Here is a 23,770-nt window from a genome sequence, read left to right as displayed (position 1 = left end):
TTTTTATGAATATGGCACTCAATGAACGGTCAAGATTATTAGCTGCGTTAAATGAAACAAGTGATAAGTGAAGGGCCAAATTTAGATCAATAACGTTTTGATGGATGCAATCAATGCAATTTCAGAAATAACGCAAGTACATACAAATTAAGTATTATTTTATTATTGTTATTATATACATTTGATGCTAAACAAAACAAGGACGAAAAACAAAGACAAAATGATGCACCAATTACAAGTTGCTATCTCAAGTTCAGAAAGAATTCTGATCAGAAAGTCTCTAGATTTCTAGTTAGTGTCTTTTTTCTAAAGTGAATTATCATCATTATATTTCACATCTATATATATTTTTCATGTTCCATGGCTATGGACCTCGAACTTTGTAAAGTTAGGTCATAAAACTCAAACCACTCAACTTATTCAAATTCTCCTTGTGCATTTGTCAAATAGCTTTTTTTCAGTGATTTCTACCAGGATGTCTCACCACAGCTTAAAATCCACGAGTCATGGATACTGCGAAGCTATCTTCTCAACATCGCCGAGGAATTCTAACAAGGAGAACACTAGCCCGGTGATAAAAACGTAAAGCATCGTCGTTTGATATTGTTTAACCGTTACGCGTAACATGATTAGACTTGAAAATTCTTATGTATTATTAATTGAAATTTCATAAATGACATATTGTTGCTGAATATCCAATAGTATAAACATTTTCCCATTTTTTTTTATATAATACAAATTGAAAGTTAAATATATCTTTTATTTTTAAGTCATGAAAATTTTATATTCTATTTTTCTATCTTACAATAATCATTAAATTAAAAAATTGAACAAAATTAAAGAAAATAAAATAATTTTTGTTGTAGAAAGAAAAATTTATATCCTCATGATCCATCTACTTCAACAAAGAACCAAAGTACGAATAAGAAGCAATGTCCTCTACAAAAGGTATCATCGAAACTTGAAGTGGCAGAGACCTTAGGGCCCCCAAGGAAATCCGACATAGAATTATGTCCAAAACCTACAAATCTAGCCAAACAGGAGAGTTTGGCAATCTCTAATAATGCTACATCTAAAGAAAAGAATTTAAAGACACCAATCAAATCAAAATTTATCAGTGGTTCATCTAATGACAAAACATCTGTTATACAGTTTTATACTCCCAAACACTCAAGAATAACGAATACGTCTAGTGCCAATAAATTCAATGTTTTACCTGCGAGAACACCTATGAAACGTTACTTCAGTGATCATGCTCTGTCACAGAGTACCCCAGACTATTTTAATGCAGTTCATTTGGAAACTCCATCCCAAAAAATTGATGATATAGTAGTTGGAGAACAGACAATGTATGAGGGTGAAAGTAGTAATCTCACAGTTGGTATACGTATTAGACCTTTGAATGCCAAGTGAGTAAGATATAACATAGTTGATCATTGTCCAAGGAATTTTACTGTCTATATTTACTTTTCATTCCTTATAATTAAGACTAAATATTATAAGAAGCTTAGTTATTAATTACTATTTGTATATATATTAAAATTTTTTATTGACGAAAATATTCTTACTATTACTAAATATTCTTATTTTTTATTTTTAATTATTTTTTTTAATCTTTATCTTATTTCATTATATTTCATATTAGTGAACAATATTCTATTTCACAATGTTTGTAATTTTAGAGAATTAAATGATCCTAAAGTTACGACGGTTGTACAAGGGAATGGTCAGAACGTCATTGTGGAATGTGAATCTGCACATCACACTTTCATGTATGACCATTGCTTTGTTTCTCACGATGATCCATTGATACCTGGTCATGCTAGCCAAGAGATTGTTTTTCGTAATATGGTATTACCCTTGGTGCAAAATGCTTTCGAGGGTTACAACGTCTGTTTATTTGCGTATGGGCAGACCGGATCTGGAAAAAGTTATAGTTTAATGGGCACAGAAACCGTGCAATTAAACACGATGCCATTCGACGAGAAAGTCGGTATCATACCGAGATTTTGCCAGGAAATATTTACACAAGCGCGTGACAATACGCAAGTAGAAACTACTGTAGAAATTAGTTATTTCGAAATATATAACGAAAAGATACACGATCTCTTGGCGAATACAAATAATGGATCGAGAAAGGCTCCTCTCAAAGTGAGGGAACATCCAGTCTTTGGCCCCTACGTTGTAGATTTAAGCCAGCATTGTGTACAAAATTACAAGGACTTGCAGGTACTTTTAGAGTTTTGTAATGATAAAATATAATTATAATTTTTTAAATATAAATTTATCTTCCCGTTAATGTAATCTTTTTTAGGCTTGGCTTAAAGTGGGCAACTCACAGAGAGCTACCGCTGCGACTGGTATGAACGAGAAGAGTTCACGATCTCATAGCATTTTTAGTATTATATTAACTCAGACGCGTTTGGACAATCAATTGGATTGCGAGCCACTCGATGCTAATCGTCGTAGTAAAATCAATTTGGTTGACTTAGCTGGTAGTGAGCGATTGAGCCAAACTTCTGCTACCGGGGACAGATTAAGGGTTTGTATTATTTGTTATTTGTGCTAGTTTTTTCAAAATATGCATTGAATAATTAATAATATTGAGTGATATTTGTTCAACAGGAAGGTGTATCTATTAATAAGTCTTTACTCACTTTGGGAAAGGTAATCGCCTCACTCACAGAGAATACAAACAATCGTAAGCAAGGTTTTGTACCGTACCGTGAATCAGTGTTAACATGGCTGTTAAAAGTGAGTACTATATTTTGTATACAGTTTAAATTATTGGAAATAATTGGAAATTTATTTTAACAAATTTAAAAAACACTGTTTCTTTAAACATTAAAAATTTGAAAATATTTTTGAAATGATATAAGCAATTTTTTTTAAATGCTTTTTTCATTTGACAATTTTTACATGATCGTATTCTGATGTAGAATATCGTATTGACGTTTTTTAATTTTTTTATTCTTTGTAACTATAAATTGAACTATAAACTAAACTTTGTAACTAAAATAGCAATTTTACTCTGCATGACTTAATATAGATAAATTTAGTAGTTTTTAGATATATTTTCTATTGTCGAGAAAGAAAGAAAGAGATTTATCAGGATTGTATTAAAGATATAAACATTTATATATGCTTGGCATTCAAGAATATTAATAATCTATTTCTTGCACTTAATATTACAAGTAATCCTAATGTTATTTCAATTATGCAAATATATGAAAAAAAAATGCTAAGTCTGATAATAACAATAACTCAAATAAATATCTTAAAAATATTTGTTATAAGTAAAATAACGGTATATCGACTTAGTATCGGTTTAGTAGACTAACCCAGTATATATTTTTTCTCATTCTTATAATAAAAAAATATATTAAAAATAATAAATCTTATTTCAGAATTAAGTACATTGTATAATATTATGTTATATGTTACTAGATTGACAATATTAGATATATTTAAATTAAAACTTTAACTTACTTTATTCTATATTTATATAATAGAATCAATATATAGAATCATGTATTCAGTCTTATGTATCAAGCAATAATTTTTGTAAGGCCATTCATTATGATGAATTTTTAAATTGCTCTTTTAAAATCAAAATTATTAAAATGCGCAAATTATTTGCAGTTATTATCTCAAGTAAAATAGCAACAATCAAATTTAAAGTTATAATGATTGCAATATTTTCTCTTGTGTTTTTTTTGTTTTTTCAATAATATAAATTTAATTCGAGCAAACATCGATACAATTTCAGTGTGTCGATCATAATAAACAGTCTTAGCGATAATTGATATTTGTACGAGCGTTTTACATTTATATTTAGATAACATTCGTTGAATAATTAACTATAATTAATGCACATATAAAATTTAATACTTAACGTATGTGAAGTCAAAAGAATGCATGAAGTACATTAAATCATTTTTTAAAATTTTCGATAATTTAAGTAAGTTTTGCAATTATTATAACCAATTATATATATATATAATTATATATATATATATATATATATATATAAAATTTATCATAATTCGTTTTTACTTGTGTCGTTTTGATCATTACATCAGTAACAATCGCAATGATGAAATATTTCTTCTGTATATATAGTGTACTTCATATATTTTATATTTATATAAATACTTCATATACATATATAAATCTTAATTCTATCTTCTTAATCTTCTAATTCTATTTTCTGATCTATTTGATTTACACCTACTTTTGATAAATGTAGTGACTATTTAATGACTATTTAATTCTGAGTTCCTTAGATCTTCTGACTTCCTTTAATTAGAAAAATTTAATTTATTAAAATAAGACAACATATTGCACATATGCGCATATAAAAAAAAAAAAAGAAAAAAGAAAGAAAGAGAGAATTATGAGTGGAATCAACAGAATGGATTCGGTTTTATAATGTTCTACTACATAGTTTCAGAAATAGGTGAATTCAATAGTGATAAACGTAAAATTAATATCGCTTGTCTAAAAATAGTGTTATTATATACGCGTATTTACACTTGCACTTATGATATAAAATTAATATTATTGTAACGCTCGCGTTATACATAATACTAAAAAGCTATGATTTCTCTGCATCGCGTGATGATTTCGCAGACTTATTTTTGTCAACATCTACGACTTTTCTCTCGCACGACATTACGTCGTTCTCCTCTTCTTCCTCGTGGATCCCTTCGTGACAGGAATCGCTTCGTGATTTACTTCTTATGTAAATCGCCAAGTTTCTCCTTTTCATTTCTTTGCATAAGTGACAGTTTTCTTTGGATTGTTGCTGCACGTTTCGCTGGTTTTCCACTGTTTTTCCTAAAACAATAACATGAGACGAACTATTGAAAAGAGAAAGAATCCAGCTTTTTTTCAGCAATCGGGATATTTATCTCTACATTATTTTTCATATTTTTGTAAAATATCTGTAAAATATCGAGTATTTATTATAGGAATTGAAAATACGCGTTCTGTCGATAGACATTGCAAGAATTCAGTGTCGTATTTTACAAGTTATATAAAACTTGCCGGTCAAACCGGTTTATTTATTCTTTGGTATGTTTGCTCCGAGCTGGCCAACGTGAATATCTACAGTGTAATATTTTTCTTAATATCGAGATATGGTGTGATTTATGAATGATAATGATACAAAATAGTTTACAAGAAAAGTCTATTTGACATTTCGCGAATCAAACTAGAACAACGGAACTATTGACTATTTTCATCGAACTATAAATGCAGATATTTATAGGCGAATATCAAACTTTCCTCGATATTAAACTCCCATTAAAACATAATTACAAATGAAAAAGTGAATCGAGATATTTGTACGCGTAATATTTTATAGACTCGAAAGTGACGAGATCAAAGTTACTTTGCTGATCACAAAAAATAAATTAATAAATTCTTAATCGTTTATTTAAGACCTTCGGTCTCACTCAATCGTGTCGCGCACATGTAATATTTACAAGCTTTCGAAGTCTGATTGTACGCCATACATCTGATATCGCGACCAAATAAGCGGACGTAAGTAAATGAGAAATTTTTAGCGAGCGAATTAATCATTATTCCAGTCAACAGATACTTTATTCGATATATGTAGATTGAATACAATTGTTCCCATAATTTTCCCATAATTTTTAACGGATGAATTAATCCGAATTCCAGTTAATGCGTTCTTTACTCGATATGTAGATTGTTAAGCGTAATTGTTTCTACGTCGAGATACGTCGGTATCATAGCGCCGGTGACCGTCACGGCATTCAACGGTGTTAATTAAAAAAAAAAAAAAAAAAAAAAAAAAAAAAAAAAAAAAAAAAAAAAAAAAAAAAAAAAAAAACTTCTGACGTACGATCTTGAACGCGTTCACCTGTAGCGCCAGATGATTATACCTTTACCCGTGAGTCACGGATATCCGTCGTTCCACCTCCTGCCTTGGCGGAGACACTCGGACGTAATCTCCGGAGCGTATCGCAAGCGCGCTGACGGATCGCAATTATATATTTAAACGCCTGATTAATCCGACGGGAATGAATCAACAACGTCGGGAGAATTGGAATTGCAAGATTTATTTCGCTCTCTTTTAAGAGCACCTCGTCCGAGGCTCCGGAGTTTAATTGCAATTGAAATTTCGCAAGCGCCTCGGCGATTGATAATTGGAACGGGCGGCGCGGGCGCCATACGGTATTTCCAAAAGCGATTTACGATTTGGTGATAAGAGGAGAGGAGAGATGCTGTGAAACGTGTGCTCGAAACGCGCGATTCGGGTCATAGCGCGTGGCCGCCTAAAGAAACCGGCTAAAAATAGACACGTGTGTATCGCAGAAACGTTAGCGCACGCACGACAGCCGCTCGGAATAAACGTCGGAATAACGCGCGAATTATTCGCGCGTTATTCCGACCGCTCCACCCGGGGGGACATACATATTTTTTTTTCTTCCTTCGGAATTAATTCGGTTACGTTTCCGTAACCACCGCGGAGGAATAGATTCGATTTCGATCCTATCGAACGATCCGTCATCATTCATTCCTCAAAGCGAGGAATTTAAATGCAGATGTAATCAGCGTTGGCGCCGATAACGTATGATAGTTTTACGACGTGCCCATTATTTTCGCAACGTAATCCTCGCTCTTTAATCGATGTATCTTTTTTGCCGAGATAAATCCAGAGATCTTGACGCACCTTGATAAAACATATCCTAGTTGATCTGATACGTCGCAACTTATCGCTTTTAAATGCGATAACATGCGAGGGCGAACTTCCCCTCCTTTTTTTTTTTTTTTTTTATTTTGCCGTTAATGTGCCGGGCGCAACAAACACGTGTGTCGAGATATCAATGCTGATCGCAACAGTCGCAATTTGATGCGAGACGAAAGGTAGACGCGACCGTGAGATATCGAGATATTGTGAATTCGCGCAGGTAAACATTCCGTGCCATGATTTGTATAATTATGTAACTCTTATCTCGTTACAACGACGTAAACAGAGGAGAGTGATTTGCATAAAAAATACGATAACGCGATTTGTCTTTTCGATACGAAGGAAATGTCTTTCCTCTCGTCTAGATCGTTGACGATTTGATCTCGCATAAATTACGGTATTTCGATGAAACGTTTTATTCGAAAGCGGAATAATTACAGCTGTAAATGTCACGCTTGCTGGCGGAAGCGTATTAACGATTGAACGAACCCGTTCGACAAAAGCGCGAGCTCGTAATTTTTTCCTTAACCGCAACGCAAGATACACGATATATTTAGATTAAGCGGTTTAACATATGATAATGTATGTGATGATAAAGAGAATCAACACATTGATGAAATCGTTGATTATTTAGCTAGTCATATATTCCGCGTTTTTTTTTCAAAACAGGAATGCGTTAGCAAGATATTGACGCAGTTACTTTAAAATTGCAAAAGAAATGCGCATAATACGCGATACATGATATATATCTTCGTTAGCTATTTTTTTAATCTACCCGACAGATATGATGTATATTCGATTGCAGCAATATATTTAAATCGTAACAGGAATATGACATAGTTTCGCAAAGATTTTTTTATAATTTATTTTTATAATCTATTATCTCTCTGTATTATCTGTTGCTTTACTTGAATAATCCCGTTCTCTTTTCCCGTTCTCTTTTTATTAAGAAACGTATAAAGATTGTTTATTAAAATATAAATTATGTGAAAAAAATAGGAACAAAGCGGCTAAAAGTTGAACGCGGTTGTTGATGCGCAATTATATTCAGTAATTATTGCACATTAATAAATTATTGAAATTAATAAATTAAGAGACGCAATAAAGAAACGCACTTGCGTCTCCTAATGCATTCATTTCTAACATAATAATTATTAATAATTAATATATTAGAAAACGCGAGTACGTTTTTTTTTGCGCCTTCTAATGTAATTCAATTTCTTTATACAATCTCCAATTCTCTTAATCCTTTTGTTGTTTTTTTTTCTTTATTTATTTTAAATTTTCTAGATGAATTATTTATTTAAAACGATGATTTTTAAATAATATATTTATAAATAAAATAATTTTTTTAATTTATGTCTTCATACGAATAATTATGAAATTATTATGTTTATTTGGAACATTCTGTTATTTTTATTCGTGCACTACGTATTGAAAGATATATTTTGCGACGTAAAATATGACGCAGGTTTAGATTACACAAAGGCAGCTATTGTCCGCGAATTTTCCACGATAATTACTGAGCCATTATTTTGTATGCAAATATCGACAAAGTTAATAAAAAGTATCTTATTGCATTTTTTTATTGCATTTTTTTTTACGATATTCTTAACAATAAATAAGTTTCTAATTTTTTTTTATACATTATACTTAAGAAATATTCTACTCGTTGTTCCGAGATATAGTTTCGTATTTCGAATATTTTATTTTTATGGTAAATATCACGTGAAAAATTTTCAGAACAAAAAAACGTACATTTTGTTCTGGAAAAATTATACTTTTCTAATTACAATATTTTTCATCGATGCACGATTATATTTGCGTTGATCCTGTTGCGCAAGCAATAAACAGATTTTCCGCTATATTACAGATGACTTGTTTATATAGTTATGTGGCAGAACTAACAATGATAGTTCCTACAATTTCCACGCAAAGCCCAATGAAAGTGCTTGCAATTTCCGCCCGAGACTTCCGATATTGCCGCTGTCATAATTTCCCTGCAATTTCCTCAGTCGCTTTGCTAGCTCGCTTCACCTTGACTGCTCTACTTTTGTCGCTTTATTGCTATGTTTTACTTCAATTACTTCACTATCTTGTTCAATTAACACCAACACGTTAATGCAACATTTGAGAATTCCTCGGATTACTTTGGTATTTATATATCTAGTTAAAATGCTAAGAAAACGGGAAATCTATGTAAATTATCAGGTTTTGTAAATTATCTGTGTAAATTATCCGGAAAATATTTTGAAGTAAATTAAGGTAAATTTTTTTTTTTTATTATAGTGATATCGATGCTATCGTTTGAGGCAGTTTCCTCGTTTGTATAGATAATTAAATGAACGAATATTCAAGCGAAGCAATTCTGCACTCGTGAATTCGACTAACGGATAGATACATTTATAGCTATCGGTCCAGACTAACAGGATTAAAATCAGAGATAAGATACATGTTTTCCTTCAAAGAAACGCAAAGAAATGTTATCTCGAGATAATTTACCAATTGAGCAAAATTCTCAACTTATAACTTTTCCACATAGCCAAAAATACAATGTTTATCTAGTAATTTATTCTCGCAATCTTTGTGCTTAAAAGCATGGGAGAAATACATGACAAGAGACAAGGAAAGTACCATCTAGTCGATTGAGTTAAATTGGTTGTTCCTAAAGTGTAGATTTTTCAAACAGTTTGAAAAAGTAACATTTAGCTTATGATCGGTACCGTACAAAAAATATAGTTTATGTTATTTATATACTATAGATACCTTTCTAATAGGAAATCTGAAAAGAGTTCATAATTAAAATACAAACTAGGGATTTGTCTAGTAAATGTAAAAATGAAAAATATGTCCAACTTTTCCAGACTTTCCCTTTACTAAGATGTGTGGTCAATGTTTTCCGCTACCGTTAGAAAATTATGCTACGTGATGTTTGCGAAATAAACGCCGCACCGAGTAAACATTCGTAATTAATTCTCACGACGTAACTGCTCCATTTTTTCCCCAAAGTTTCCCCAAAGCATTGTTATATCGAGAAAAAGAAAAAAAAAATTTTATATTAAATTTCATTTAATATAAAAAAAATTCAGTTTCATCGACGCGTAATCAAATTTTCTATAGCGTTTCAAGGGATATCGTATTTTGACTTTTTAATTTTTATTAGAAATCTCGATATTGAGATTTTGTTTTGCGAAGAAAGAGCGTTTCTCTTCAAATTTTCCTTGAAACTTGCCAAAGAATATTTTAAAGACTATCAACAGCTCTGATACCCAGTGAAGAGAACGTGTATCTTTAATTATTTTAAACTTGAAAAAAGAAACTGGCTTCGAGTCGGTGAAGAAACGAATTCGTGGTCGGAAAGTTCGTCCTGTTCGTCCATTCAAGGACGAGCGTATAACTTGCGAGGAAGCTTATCGCTCGTTATTATTACTATACTATTAATTCCGCATCGTAACTAGAACATTTGGTTAGTTATCAGTTAATAAGCCGTGGTCAAGGACGGTAATTCTAGAAAACAGTTTTCGCAATGCGCGTGCACGAATTAGCTACGTTCCATCGTATCCAATTACCAGATGAAGTATAAACCCATTAATCAAGCGCGGTTACACGTGAAGAGACGGACTTCATACTTACGGCTGCTATTGCTGCCGCACTTGAAATAGTCCTTGTTCCACGGTTGCTCGTAGTCGCGGTATTGCGCATTCCTCAAATACCCGTAGGTGAACACCTCTGGTATGTAAACGAGGTCCATAGCTTTTCTTCGGCGCGATTCGAGCTGTCGAAATGTTTGGCGGAAGATATACGGATTATCGTTGTCGTCTCGCTTGTTCAGCAGCTCATATGCCGAAGCATATCTTTCAAGAGACTGAGGCTGAAGTTGAAACTGAAGCTCAAGCTGAAATTGAAACTGGAGCTGAAGTTGAAGCTGAAGCTAAAACTAAAGCTAAAGCTGAAGCTGAAGCTGAAGCTGAAGCTGAAGCTGCAGCTGCGTGAGTGGCCCAGTTGACAAGATCGTGATGCGTGATGCGTTTATTCGCCTGGGCGGAAGAACCGCGTAGTTTCTTTCTTCTGCGGAAAAAGCGTGTCGTGCCCGTCCCCGATCGCTCTCGCTTCGAACTAACGAAGCGCATGGACGCTACGCACATAATGTTTATCTGCGGGCCTTCCTCCCCACTCCGCTTCCCGCCGGTTCTTCGTCTGTCTCCGTTCATCGCTTCTTCCGCGCGACACATCTTCCCGTCCTTCGGGACGCGTACGCGCTCGTTTACGTTCTCGAATGCCCCACCTTCCGCTCCACCAATCACCTTCCGCCGTTCTTGTAGATTTGCGCGACGCGCAAAAGGTAACGACACCCGCGACAGGGAGAGCCGCGTGCGTACGTGCATGCGTATACGCGTACGCGCACGCATACGCGCACGCGTACGCGTGCGTACGTGCGTACCGGCGCGTGCGCCCTGGCGCCGGAATACTTCGTCTTATTTATGTTTTTCTTGAATTCGATATTTTACTTGAAAACAAATCGCTTTTTTTTTCTGCAGTGGCAAGCCGATAAGATAATTCAGTTGTCGATCATCAGAAATATATGACGTCACATCAATTTGCTGCTAAATAATTATTGCATCGATATTGCTTAACAATATCGTTGTATCATATATACAGTTTTATTATATTTTATATCTAATTATATAAAATTATATATAATTTTTTACCGGATTAGTACTTCTCTCGATTAAATTGGGAACGAAATGATTTCTTCCGAAAAGTCTGTTTGTGATCTTTTATTTAGATAATATTTTATATATTTTCGGAATTTTTTCGTTAATTTTGATATATTTATTTTCCTATTGTTTATAAAGTATTTATAAGAGATAACATGGGAAGAGATAAACCATGCACGAGAAGATATGAATTTAGTTTACCTCAGCAGATACATCATACTTTCATGAAGAAATGTGACATATGATCCTAATATGGATTTATCTTATATCTGTTTCTATGTCCGATTCATATCCTATTTCATATGTTGGCATGGATAAAAATTATGGTCGCAAATAATTAAAACACATCGCAATGTTTGCGATATATCTGATCGTCTTGAGGATGTTTTTTTATTGCTTCCATCGATCACGCTTTCTGCTGCATGTAAAAACAGTTTTTTAAAATCTGTAAATACACAGATAAACTCAACAGATGGTACTTGTAGTTGTAGTACTTGTAGTACTCAGTAATGATATCAACTTTATGACATTTTGAAGTTGCCAATCAACGGGTACCTTATTCTCGTGATATTTTTACGATATTTATCAAAGATCATCATGTGCAATTATATATTAGCAAAACGGTAGATACAAAAACTGGGTGTGACACAACTTTTCAATTTTTTTATTTCTAACTTGTTTCTTCTATGCATTTAATTATTTTTTTCTTCTTATTTCAACTTTTTTTTTGTTTAATTTTTCTTGTATCCTTCTCTTTCTTCAAATATTTATTTACTAATTTTTTGTTACTTTTAAAGTTCTTTTAAATTAAAGTCCTTTTTTTGTTAAAAAAAATTATTACAAATTTAATTTGTTAATTTTTCGTTTTTATTATATTTTTTCTTCTTTTTTTCGGTTTTTCCTTATCTAACTCATCTAACTTTTTTGCTATTTCTCTTTTCTTCGAACATCTTTTTATATTTTCTTCTTTTACTATTTTCATATTTTGAAATCTTCTTTTAATACTGTTTTGTCAAAAAAAATATATTGAAAGTTTAATTTAATTTTTCATTTTTATCATATAAATATTCATCAATTTAATATCAAATACAATGTACACAGGAGGCGCCATTTCAAATGTTTTATCTGTTTATCTTTTTTTTAGTATTTTATATTCTCTCTATATCAGTATCTTCAGTTATGATTTGTAATATCAAAAATCGTTCGTTAATAATATTATAAATAATATATATCAAATTTTTCTGCAAATTTAAAAATCTTTACCATTATTTTTTTCACACAAAATTGTATTACACTATTATAAAAATTTTTTATATATACATGCAATACAAAATACATACAAAAATCGATATTTTATTTAAGACCGCTGTGAATACAACATATTTTAAGATAACAAATTTGTGATTTTCTTATTAAGTACATAAAGACAGAAAAAAATACTTTTTCTGCAAGTACGCAAATGATTCATTTCAATGATTCGTGTGTGATTCATAGTTATATAAATTTCCTTAAATTTTTTATTGCTACTGCACTTCTTGGTATTAATTTTAAACTTTGCAATTGCAATTGTGCTTTGTATAAAATTCTCGATCAATTTTTACTTTCCATTGTATTATTTGATTCCTTATTTTTTGCGCGTTGAAAATTTGTGAAGACAAAATTGCGAATTATGAAGTATAGAAAATAGAAAGATTTGGAAGATTAAAATTAAAAATCAAGAATTTACGAGATTATCTTTGGTAAAAACAAAGAATACAAAAGGAAGAGTCTATCTTTTGAAATTTTCGATACTTAAGGAGATAGTACGCTGATTGATGGATGGAAGCGTGAAAAACGATAATAATATCCACCGATTGAATTCGTACATGATTAGACTTACGATCACTTTTGATATTTGATATAATTCACGATATACTGGGCAATACTTTTTATCATATACGATATATCATATTAAATAACGGCAAATAGTAAATTAGAATTTTATGCAAAAACATTTTTGTAGGAAAGCCTGGGAGGAAATTCACGTACGGCAATGCTGGGCACGGTATCACCGGCAAATATTCACGTGGAGGAGACTCTGGCGACTCTTCGATATGCTTGCCAGGCTCGAGCTATAGTTAATCGAATCCGAATCAATGAAGATCCGCACGATCGGTTAATTCGGTAAAACATCTCCCTCTAATATAATTTTCAATGCAACAGAAAACTCCACATTCTCGCTTCTTGAGAAAATTATGTATATACCATATTAAATTATTAATCATTACCTAAAAAATTGGAATTTTATTATTGTGATACACTTCAACAAAAGTCTAATTTAATGATCTGACTTTTGTCTCGATAGCGAATTAAAGGCCGAAGTATTACGTTTGCGTGGAGTCCGCGAGGGATATGAGAAGCAGCTTGGAGTTATACCTCGCCGATTGCTCGATTGCATCGAGCCGATTCACCAGCCCGATGGGGAAGTTAAAAAAAAGCAGAAGGAAATTGATAAACTGAAAGATCGATTGAAGAAGACGGAGGAGCAATTGGCTGCCACTCAAATGTAAGTCAAATCATTTGATACACAAGATAAAAAGTTAAATGAGATAATAATATATATTTAAATTCTTGTGATAATCTTTAATTTAAAATTAATTATTTTTTATTTGTCTTTAGAACAATTTTATAATAAATTTTTAAATAATTGAAAGTATTATAAGTATTGTAAGATATGAATTTCAGGTATGGATGTATAATATGCTTCATTTTCTGTTGGCGTTGCAATTTTTGTTAAGAAATCGAAAGTTATAATTTAATATTGCCTTTATATAATATTAATACTATTTTTTAAAACTTATTACAATTTATTAGGATAAATATGTTCTCGTAAATGAAGCTATCTGTTGCAGGAGCATATCATTAGGAATGATATCATTAGGAGTGTCGAAAATTTGATTAACTATTTTCTCAACTTGCATTGAATTAGTAAGACTTAATCTTTAGCTACATATAATTACAGGAGTTGGCGCGAAAAGTTCGAGAGAGCTGAAGAGAAAAAAAGCTCGGAGCTCAAATATTTGCGTCGTTGCGGAATCGCCATCGAGATTGATTTCCAAGAGAGAGATAAGCAACCTTGTCTCGTAAATCTCGCGGCCGATCCTATGTTATCCGGTACACTTTTGTATCTCATACCTCCAGGTTTGGTTCGTATCGGTAAGAATAGCAGACCTGAAGTTACTTCCAAGAATCTGGATATTATATTGGATGGACCTCTCGTTAGGGAATTGCACTGGTTAGTCATGGATTGTGTGCGTTTGATTGTTGAGTCGCCTAGGTAGAATCTTGAGAGAAAGAATGAATTGCTATGCGAGAAAAGGAGAAATGTTTTCTAATCACCATGCTGAATTTTCTCTTCTGTCAAATATATTTGGGTGTTTATTATATTTGATTATTTGAAATATATTTGCTGTGAACTTATTCCCCATTTTGTACTAACAACTTCGAAAGTTCCTCGGAATTTTTAAGAGATATGAAACATAAAAAAATTACATGTTTTGGCCAGCGATTGTAAAGTCGTTGAAACACATTTTTGGAAAATCTTTGAAATTTTTTTTGCTCTTTTTGCAGCTTCAATAGTCAACATCATTAAAAAATGTTCTTTTGAAGAAAAGCCCGCTATAAAACTTTTTCATACATTTTTCGTACATTTGAAATCTTCAGATTCTCTTATCGTTTCATTGACTATTATTGTAGTAAAATACAAAATTTAGTGATTTATTTTTTTTTTTAACCGCGCAGTTTCATGCGACGCAATTTCATGTGGGTTGAAAGAACAAAGGTCTGTTGTTGTTAATCTGTTAGAACTTGTAAGATAATTTTTCTCATTTCCTTGCAAATTTTGCGAATTATCACAACTAATTCCAGGAATTTTTTGAAGCTAACAAATATTACTATTCATCAGCACGCTTTGCATTATTTATCTCTTAATGAACTACTTATTTTTTATTGTCATGCATGTGTAATGTTATTATTATTGTACAACAAATCGGATAGTATCGCAACTATCCGTACAATTATTATATTATTTTATTAATTAGATGGACTCTGATAAGTGTAAAACAAATTTGGTGTTTCTTATAATTTTACAATCTATGATTTGCTATGTTGATTTGCTACATGATTTTCATATTCTATTTATAGTTACATTATATCATGTCGGAATCCTGTTAGCATTGTGTCGCATTATACAGCATTATATGCATTAGGGATTATATGCAACATTAGGGATTCACAGGGAGTCATCGAATAAATTGAAATTCGAATAAGTCAGAGAGTTATAATACAATATGCAAACGTTGCTAATAAATATACAATGAATTGTATTTGTGAACAGCTGCACGTGTTATTTTACAAAAACAAAATACTCATCAAAATGCTTGTTTTTACTTTTTGCTGAATATTCATATCTTATTATTGGAATAAATATTTAATGTCTTGAAACATTTTTCGGGGAAAGGAAATAATCAGCATTATATTTAATTATCAATTTTATTAAAGAAAAAAATTTAGCTTCTAGCTTTGAATCATTATATTACAAGTCCATTAAAAATAACGACGACATTTTATTTTAAATTTATATATGTGTGTGTGTGTGTGTGTGTGTGTATATATATATATATATATATATATATATATATATATAAATTCAAAAAATAAAGAAACTATAGATGCCTGAGATCCAGCTGAGTATTGCCTGTATTTCCTTTTTGTTTAAACATATTCTTTGCTTATATATGTGTTATTTAATATTTTTAATTCCTCTCCCTTATCGTCTTTTAATTAAAATGTCATGTCAATCCTTTGTTATATTTTCTTCTTTTTTCTCTTAGCTCTATTGAAAATAACGAGGGAAAATTAATTTTGACACCTGAAATGGGCGGAGATACGTATGTCAATGGGCAGGTAATAGATAAATAAAGGATCAATTAATTACTAATAAAGAGATTAAATAAAAATGTTTCTAATCACTTTTTAGATAGTAACTGGGAAAATTGTGCTCAAGCACGGTGATCGTTTAGTCATCGGTGGTAATCACTATTTCAAAGTCCTAAATCCGTATGATGAACCTTGCAATGTCAAGCTTTCTACACAAGCGATAGATTTTGAATTTGCACATCAGGAAATTCTCCGAATACAGGAAGAAAAGTATGTATCGCTTATTGGAATACGTGTTGTTAGAAAAAACTTCTTAACGTAAAAACTTAATTTAATTTTTTTTTTAAACAGAATGCAATTATATGAAAATATTTACTTAGCAATAATAAAGATAACGATAACAAATACATTTGCCATTGAAGAGAATCTAATCAAAGTGTTTTGCGTTTTTACATTCGCTATCTACTATCTGCTATCATTGGTGACTAAATAATTTCATATTCTTACAAGCGTTACCGAAATAAGTATTAAATAGCATAAGTAATTTCTTGTTTCAATATAATTCTGATTATTGTATAATTCATTGTATAATTCTGATTATTTTCTACTATAATTATTATCATATGTTTTCTTGTAATTATTTTAAAATTTAACATTTTTTGTATATAGATTAAGAGCCGAACTGGAGGAGTCAAAACAAAAAGCAATAAAAGAATTAGAAAATGCTAAACGTGAGGTGGAATTACAACTCGGTTCACAAAAATCGACGTACGAACAGAAGATCGAGGTTCTCGGTTTCACCCTAGAAGAACAAAAGCACGCGCTTGAACAAATTAATCGTAGAAAGAAGGAACTAGAATTGGAAAAGGAGTTACTCGTTACGGAAGTAGAGACCAACAATAAGATCAAAAAAATACAACTGGAACAAAGTCACGCAAGATTGTCGCCGTACAAATCAAATTTTCTGCAGGAACTCGAGAATATTTTGAACGAAAAAACTGCGGATATTGAGAATGTACTAAAGACAAAGTTTAATGAGGATGTGATAACTGCTGGTGGAATCAGTCTACACGAAATGCAGATACTCGTCAAAGAAGCGACCCAGCGATGTAAAGAAGCCGGATTTAATTATGTGAGTTATTTTACAATATTTTATGTATGAACGAGTTTTTTTATGATTTTATGATACGAGATATTGAATCATGATAATTAATAATTTCTCGTACAAAAAAATAAAAAACAATCTTTTTATTAGTTGTTCGTAGAAGAATTGTATTGCAAGTAAATTTTTTATTAGTTGAATATGTGTTACATATATAAAAAAATATTTTTGTAACTACAATTATTACTATAATTATGATAAGAGCTATTGATCGTTATTGATTTAACTCTTTCGAAACAGTAAGCTACACTGCATGAAATCGCGAACATTGATATGCTTTTGGCATTAAAAACTTATGTCAATATTTTGATTGTAATAAATCAGCACAAGTCTATATCCTATCTGATACAAATTTAATATCATATGCAAATAAATGTATTTTTATATATAGAAATATCTTTTAAACTATACAGCATAACAAACAGCATTTTTTTTTTTTATTATGAAGAATTCACCATATATTGATTGCATACATAATGCATACATACCTTTAAGTTTTTTATCCCCTATTTTAGGAATTTGATCAACAGCAAACAGTATTGAAGAAGAAATTGCGACCAGTGATTCGCATTCGTAATAAAAAGCTTATAATAGAAACTTTGTGGCAACCGATGGACTTTATAGATTGGATTTATCGCTTGAGAAACTGCGATATAGAGGACTCAATAAAGGAGCTACAGAATTTTGATTGTGATTGGGAACCTTATGATGAAACAGAAATATTTGAAGATTCTTTAAACAGCAGCAGGATCTCGATAAACATAACTCCTGTGAAAAGACAATTGATGAACGAGAGTGTCCATCAAGTTTCCATGGATTCATCGATGCTAGAAGCAACTCTAAACCAGACGTCCATAATACATGATCAGCAAGAGGACGTAAATGCATGTCTCACTCAAATCGAAGTCGCCGCAAAGACTTTAAATAAACTGTGCCATCGATCTCAAAACCATGACACTAAACCGATTGTCGAATCGTTGACTAGATTACACGATATTATTGAATCTCTAAAAACCATCTTCCAAAGTAAAGATTCGAGTGAATGCGAGGACATTAGTGCAAGTTCGATAAACAGTGCTAATAATACTGTTATCGACATGTCGAACGATATAAAAAATCTTTTTAATAAGGATATAAATGAATGCAAAGAAAGAAGTACAAATTTGATAGATAATACCAGTAGTAATAATGTGAATAAATTAACAATAGAAGATGATATTGAAAATTGCTTAAAACGTGACATGTCACCGAAGAAATCTAATATGAAGAATAACGCTGTACAAGATACAAAAGCTGAAAATACACAAAAGAATGTCAGATTTATTGATAAAACTAAATAAATTCGATAAAATAAAATCAGTAGTTGTTTATGGAATATTTATTGTGTCTAAATAAACCTTCACTATCATTTTAAAAATGTAAGAAACACATTAGTAACATATACTAAATATATTACAAAGTATATATATATATATATATATATATATATATATATATATATATATATACACATATATATTACATTATATATTTAGTTTTAGATACATTTTATTAATTTGTACATTTTAATACGTTTTAAATTAGATTGCATCTTCATGAGTTTTCATTGTTTTATTATTTTATGATATAAATTTTTTTAATTTTGAGCCCTATTAAAACAAGACTTTTTCATATCACCAAACTAAAATAAACCTAGTAAATTACTAAAATATAAGAAGAAATTTATGGGCATGTTTTAAGAATGTGTTAAATGAAAATGAATATTTGTTAATTTAACAATATGTATGTAAATTATGTATGTAAATTGAGAATTAATGATATAATATTTATGATGTATGCTAATAATTAAAAAATAAGAATTTTTAATATTTACATTTAAATTTAAGACTTAGTTTAATTAGTTTAAAGCTAATTTATTTTTATAGAAATAAACATAGCTTGTAAGACTTGTGTATGTAAAAAAGACTGCGAAAATTTTGTGAAGTTTTTCATACTTATGTGCCATAAAAGACAATAAATCTTTAAATGAATAATCAATGATACATATAGTTGGTTTTATTACAATAGGATAAAAAGTGGAATTAACAGGATAACATTAGTGGATACATTAGTAACTACATTAAAAATTTAGTGATATATCAATCAAAATAATCTTCAATGTCGATATTAGGGTTTAACAAATCTTCACCATATATACTTAAATCCAACTGATTAAGTATCAAATTTTCACACATTTCTTCTAAGTCCGTTTCGCCAATGAGCACTGCGCCTTGCATTTTGCCATCTTGCAAAATAATTTTAACATACTCTTCATCCTTGGTAATTCGTAGAAGTATTTCGTAATTCTTTCCCAAAGTTTGCCCATTGTACAAACCGAGCAGTACAACTTTATAGGAGAAAAATTTGGTTACATGAGTGAAAAGTTCAAAGCAAAAGTCCTGCAAAAATTCTTCGCTTCTCAAGTTTGAGACCATTGACTTTGCAACGTAACGACCCATCTGATGAGCCTGCGTCCACAGTCTCATCTGGAACCAATGTTTTGCTTTCGGCCAATTTGCAGTACACACATCTCCGGCGGCATAAATATCCTTCTTTGAAGTTTCTAGCTTCCAATCTACTAATAATCCGGAGTCCTCCCCTCTTTCGAGATTTTCCAACCCACATATGTCAGAATTTGGGATAACACCTGTTGCCGAGATTATAAGATCACACCCAATGATTTTACCATTCGTTAGTTGCGCATAGATTGGCCATTCTTTAGCAGAATCAAATTCTTTTTGTTCATCGCAGGTAAGTAACTTTGATATCTCGCATTCATACTCAACTTGGACGTTTGTTGATGTAAAAAGCGAACCGCTTATATCAAAGTTGTTATGCCAATCTGGGCCAAGAGCGGCCCCGTTTTTAATTGATGTACTATCCGATACAACGTATCTCATTCTTTTGGTAGGTCTGTCTTTATTAGAATTCTCTGATATATCGGATTTGGAAGAAATCTTGTCTAAAAAGAATTCTGCGGCTCCAGGATCGACGAAAGTTGCAGAAATATGTTTGTCTTTAATTACCCAGATCATTTCGACGCCTTTAATTTCATGTACAATTTCGGTAGCGATACCTCCATTACCAACGATTATGACTCTTTTAGCGTTCTTAAGTTTGTGAGAAAATTGTAGTACAGACTCTGTATCGCGGATACCTATAACGAAATCATTCTTTTCGGCTATCAGTTTGGGTTTCGCGCCGGTACAGAGACACAACATCTTGAAACTTATAACTTTTCCACTGCCAGTTTCTATTAGCTTTTTGGCCGTATCAATTTTAACTGCAGTATCATGAATAACTTGTAACATCTTGTGCGTCTCGCCCAAGGTTATCGCGCTTTTTTCTTCTACATCAAAATGCATTAACGTTTTGCCTAACGGAACTATATTTGTCACAGCTTTCACTAGAGGACTAGCTGTAATTAAAATTATGCTTTCCTCTGGAGCGAGAAAACTCAATCCTTCCGCACAAGATACACCAGCTATGCCGCCTCCTACTATGACAAATGTAGATTCCATCTTTTCCAAATCTTTTCTAAATTCGTTCTATATTTAACGAAAAAATATATATGGATGTAAGAAAATATAAATAATTAAAGACTAATTATTTGCCGGTTTCCACTCGGAATAATCGTATTGCCTTATAGGAACATCGAATGTGATAGTTCCATAATCCTTAGCTCTGGTTATTGCAATTAGGAGTTGCTTGTGCTGCCTTTGGCAAATGTTTGTCTTTCTGAAATGTAAATAATATATATTTCATATTCTATATTTTTTATATTAAAATATAAAAAAAAATATAAAAGATATAAATATAAAAATAAAGGAGATACTTTTACAGAGATATTAACGCAAATAAAAATAAAACAAATATTGATGATGAAATGGACTTGAATATTACTTACGAATAGCTCAAAATGTCTCCATTATGTTTATCAATAAATTGTTCAAGTAGCTTGACATTTCTATGATCTAGTACAAGGTATTCGTCTCTGCATATAGGACATGGATTCCCAGTAGAAATTTGACCTTTTCTCTATATTATATGTTACATTAATATTAAAAACATTATGTCAATTATGATAGAATATATGATAGAAATATGATTTGTATACGTACTATACAAGTTTTACGAGTTTTCCTAGGTGGAAATAATCCTTTATGATTTCTTTTATACAGCTTCCATACTGGATTGTCTCCATAGGTTTGCTTATAAGCTGGATTTTACAATAATAGATAATCATGTTATGTAAAATAAATTTTATAACATTGTCATGTTTGTCGATCATATTATATTTAAGATTCATTATGAATTTCTTACCATCACTATTTATGTACTGAATACTGGTTTCTACTGGTATAACTGGTCTACGTGCTATCTTAGGAGTATCTACTGGAGTATTATCAGCATTATCTTCAGCATTACCTTCAGCTACATTTTCTTCGGTGGAATAATGTACACACGAAAATGTGATGGTTCTTGCTGGATCCAACTGCAAGAAATTTAGATCTATAAAGGCGACTTTAATCAAACTTTAATCAACTTTGTTTAACTTAATTGGCAATTAATTTATCAAGTAATACTTATATTATTTTATTAACACAAACAAAATAATTAACTGGTTTATGGGGAAATTTATAAATTAAAAGTAACAAGTCGTATAATTAAAACTTGCAATGAGCATTCTAGCTCGTTTTACAATTCAAGAATAATTAATTCAAGAATAAAGTAATAATTAATGTATTAACCCTTTGATAATAAATTTAAGAATTAAGGTCAAAAAAGCAGTAGCATTATTTAAAGCTAAATAAAATAAAGTCAATAATTTTGCTTATGCTAATAAAATAATGCAGATGCTGATTGATGAATTAATCGCCGAGTTTAGTTAAGCAGAGTTTGATCGAAGTCATCCTGAGAGGATATTGTTTACATTCATTTTCAATTAATAGATTCAGTAACTCACTTTATGGATCAGACTCGCCCGCGCCAAGGCTCCTACTCGTTGTAACGTATTCAGAATCGACATGCTAACTGCAGAAATGCGATGTCTATTTAACTGCTATACACAATTACATCAGATTACGTACAGTTTCGTACAAGTTAATGACAACACGTGGTATAACAACACGATATCAGAAATAATCTTGATAAAATCTGCAGTACAAGCCAATATAAAGTCGTAAATTGAATATAAACAAGTTTATATTTAAATCGCGGCTGTTTATAAATAAATAATTTTAAATCATGGAATAAATGCAAATAGTACGTGCAAGAGAAAGAGAGAGAGAGCAATAGAGATAGTCAGCTATATTCTCGCAGCCATATTGATTTATGACGTCACAGGCGAGAAAGAATTGCTAATATGCAATAAAGTAATTGCTACGTACAGCTTTATCATAAAATTGATATAGCTTTGAAAGGGCCACGGACTTAGGAATAGAGAAACGAAGCCTAAAATCTTATTTTAAGCGAGAGGGATAAAAACTCAGAAATGCAGAAAGAACTATTCCCATTTATCTTACATATAGATATGAATCTGATATGCTACTTGCATTGTTGATACATAGTTAATGACATAGAATAAGAGATTCACACATGCAAACATATATATATATATATATACACGTGTATATATATATATATATATCTATCTCATGTGATTTGAATACGGTCACTTACTATAAATACTTCGAAGCATTTTTTGATTGGTCAATTGATAAAATTCTTTGTTTTGATTGGTCAGTTAACATTTCGAAGCATTGTAGTGAAACTTGGGTCCATTTGCTGCTACAAATGTTTTCTTAACCAATCAGAATAAAGAATTTCATGAATTGACCAATCAAAAAATCCAAGTGAATCGCACCCTTGGATTAAAATGTAAAGAGATACTATATTATACTTAAGATATCCTATAAGATTTTGGGATTCTTAGGAAAATTCGAATTGATTATATCGGGGTTAGTTAAAATAAATCGAACAAGCTTTCACATACCGAAAACAAAAATAATAAAAAAAATCAGCATACAGCGACACTCCGGCAGCATTTCATCGTATTTTCATTGAGATTCAATAAAATTGACAGGAATATGTCTGCCATGGAAAATGTGTGGAAACGAATAGTAAGTATTCTATGATGAAATATTGTCTATGATATGATGATACAGCACTTATTATTCCTTTGTTCATTCTTGAATTCCTGAATTTCCAAAT

At 31.2% G+C, this 23,770-nt stretch overlaps 4 protein-coding genes across 6 annotated transcripts; 1 reads left to right on the top strand and 3 right to left on the bottom strand.

The window, feature by feature from the left end:
• The first annotated feature begins 14 nt into the window (after positions 1–14).
• Positions 15–18,893, top strand: neb (kinesin family member nebbish). 3 transcript variants are annotated; one of them, XM_089077275.1, is made up of 13 exons: positions 15–136; positions 462–582; positions 867–1,409; positions 1,683–2,229; positions 2,315–2,542; positions 2,626–2,754; positions 13,442–13,602; positions 13,784–13,984; positions 14,441–14,713; positions 16,311–16,383; positions 16,457–16,626; positions 17,026–17,488; positions 18,034–18,893. In XM_089077275.1, coding segments are annotated over exons 1-13 (3,735 nt in total). In that variant the 5' UTR covers positions 15–135; the 3' UTR covers positions 18,859–18,893. The 3 variants fall into 3 exon arrangements, with proteins under 3 accessions (XP_088933401.1, XP_088933402.1, XP_011631730.3); XM_089077276.1 differs by lacking the exon at positions 14,441–14,713; XM_011633428.3 differs by lacking the exon at positions 15–136.
• Positions 3,135–11,267, bottom strand: LOC105423624 (uncharacterized). The gene is made up of 2 exons (XM_011633427.2): positions 10,355–11,267; positions 3,135–4,839 (listed from the first exon to the last, which is right to left on the bottom strand). Exons 1-2 carry the CDS (start codon positions 10,470–10,472, stop codon positions 4,598–4,600), a joined length of 360 nt encoding a protein of 119 aa, XP_011631729.2. The 5' UTR covers positions 10,473–11,267; the 3' UTR covers positions 3,135–4,597.
• A 665-nt stretch (positions 18,894–19,558) lies between the features above and the next one.
• Pyroxd1 (pyridine nucleotide-disulfide oxidoreductase domain 1) lies at positions 19,559–21,078 on the bottom strand. The gene has a single exon (XM_011633424.3). The coding sequence runs from the start codon at positions 21,076–21,078 to the stop codon at positions 19,657–19,659; it is 1,422 nt and encodes a 473-aa protein (XP_011631726.2). The 3' UTR covers positions 19,559–19,656.
• Positions 21,079–21,090: 12 nt separating this feature from the next.
• Positions 21,091–23,062, bottom strand: mRpS18B (mitochondrial ribosomal protein S18B). Its single transcript, XM_011633423.3, has 5 exons — positions 22,524–23,062; positions 21,881–22,052; positions 21,679–21,776; positions 21,465–21,595; positions 21,091–21,295 (listed from the first exon to the last, which is right to left on the bottom strand). Exons 1-5 carry the CDS (start codon positions 22,584–22,586, stop codon positions 21,160–21,162), a joined length of 600 nt encoding a protein of 199 aa, XP_011631725.2. The 5' UTR covers positions 22,587–23,062; the 3' UTR covers positions 21,091–21,159.
• Positions 23,063–23,770: the final 708 nt, after the last annotated feature.

This window comes from Pogonomyrmex barbatus, unplaced genomic scaffold (genome assembly GCF_055798465.1).
Source record: "Pogonomyrmex barbatus isolate J1 unplaced genomic scaffold, ASM5579846v1 scaffold2, whole genome shotgun sequence".
NCBI classification, from domain to species: Eukaryota; Metazoa; Arthropoda; class Insecta; order Hymenoptera; family Formicidae; genus Pogonomyrmex; species Pogonomyrmex barbatus.
Note: the sequence above shows the minus strand (reverse complement) of the source record. Positions and strands in the feature narration are given on the sequence as shown.

Excerpts from the sequence above, each read along its gene's own strand:
- mRpS18B (XM_011633423.3), bottom strand. The coding sequence starts at position 22,586 with ATGTCGATTCTGAATACGTTACAACGAGTAGGAGCCTTGGCGCGGGCG. Across the intron at positions 22,053-22,523 it reads GGGCGAGTCTGATCCATAAA|TTGGATCCAGCAAGAACCAT; the intron begins GTGAGTTACTGA and ends AATTTCTTGCAG. Across the intron at positions 21,296-21,464 it reads GGAGACATTTTGAGCTATTC|AAAGACAAACATTTGCCAAA; the intron begins GTAAGTAATATT and ends TTTACATTTCAG.
- LOC105423624 (XM_011633427.2), bottom strand. The coding sequence starts at position 10,472 with ATGGACCTCGTTTACATACCAGAGGTGTTCACCTACGGGTATTTGAGG. Across the intron at positions 4,840-10,354 it reads GTGCGGCAGCAATAGCAGCC|GAAAAACAGTGGAAAACCAG; the intron begins GTAAGTATGAAG and ends TTATTGTTTTAG.
- neb (XM_089077275.1), top strand. Across the intron at positions 583-866 it reads ACTAGCCCGGTGATAAAAAC|AAAGAAAAATTTATATCCTC; the intron begins GTAAAGCATCGT and ends TTTTTGTTGTAG. Across the intron at positions 2,755-13,441 it reads TGTTAACATGGCTGTTAAAA|GAAAGCCTGGGAGGAAATTC; the intron begins GTGAGTACTATA and ends ACATTTTTGTAG.
- Pyroxd1 (XM_011633424.3), bottom strand. The coding sequence starts at position 21,078 with ATGGAATCTACATTTGTCATAGTAGGAGGCGGCATAGCTGGTGTATCT.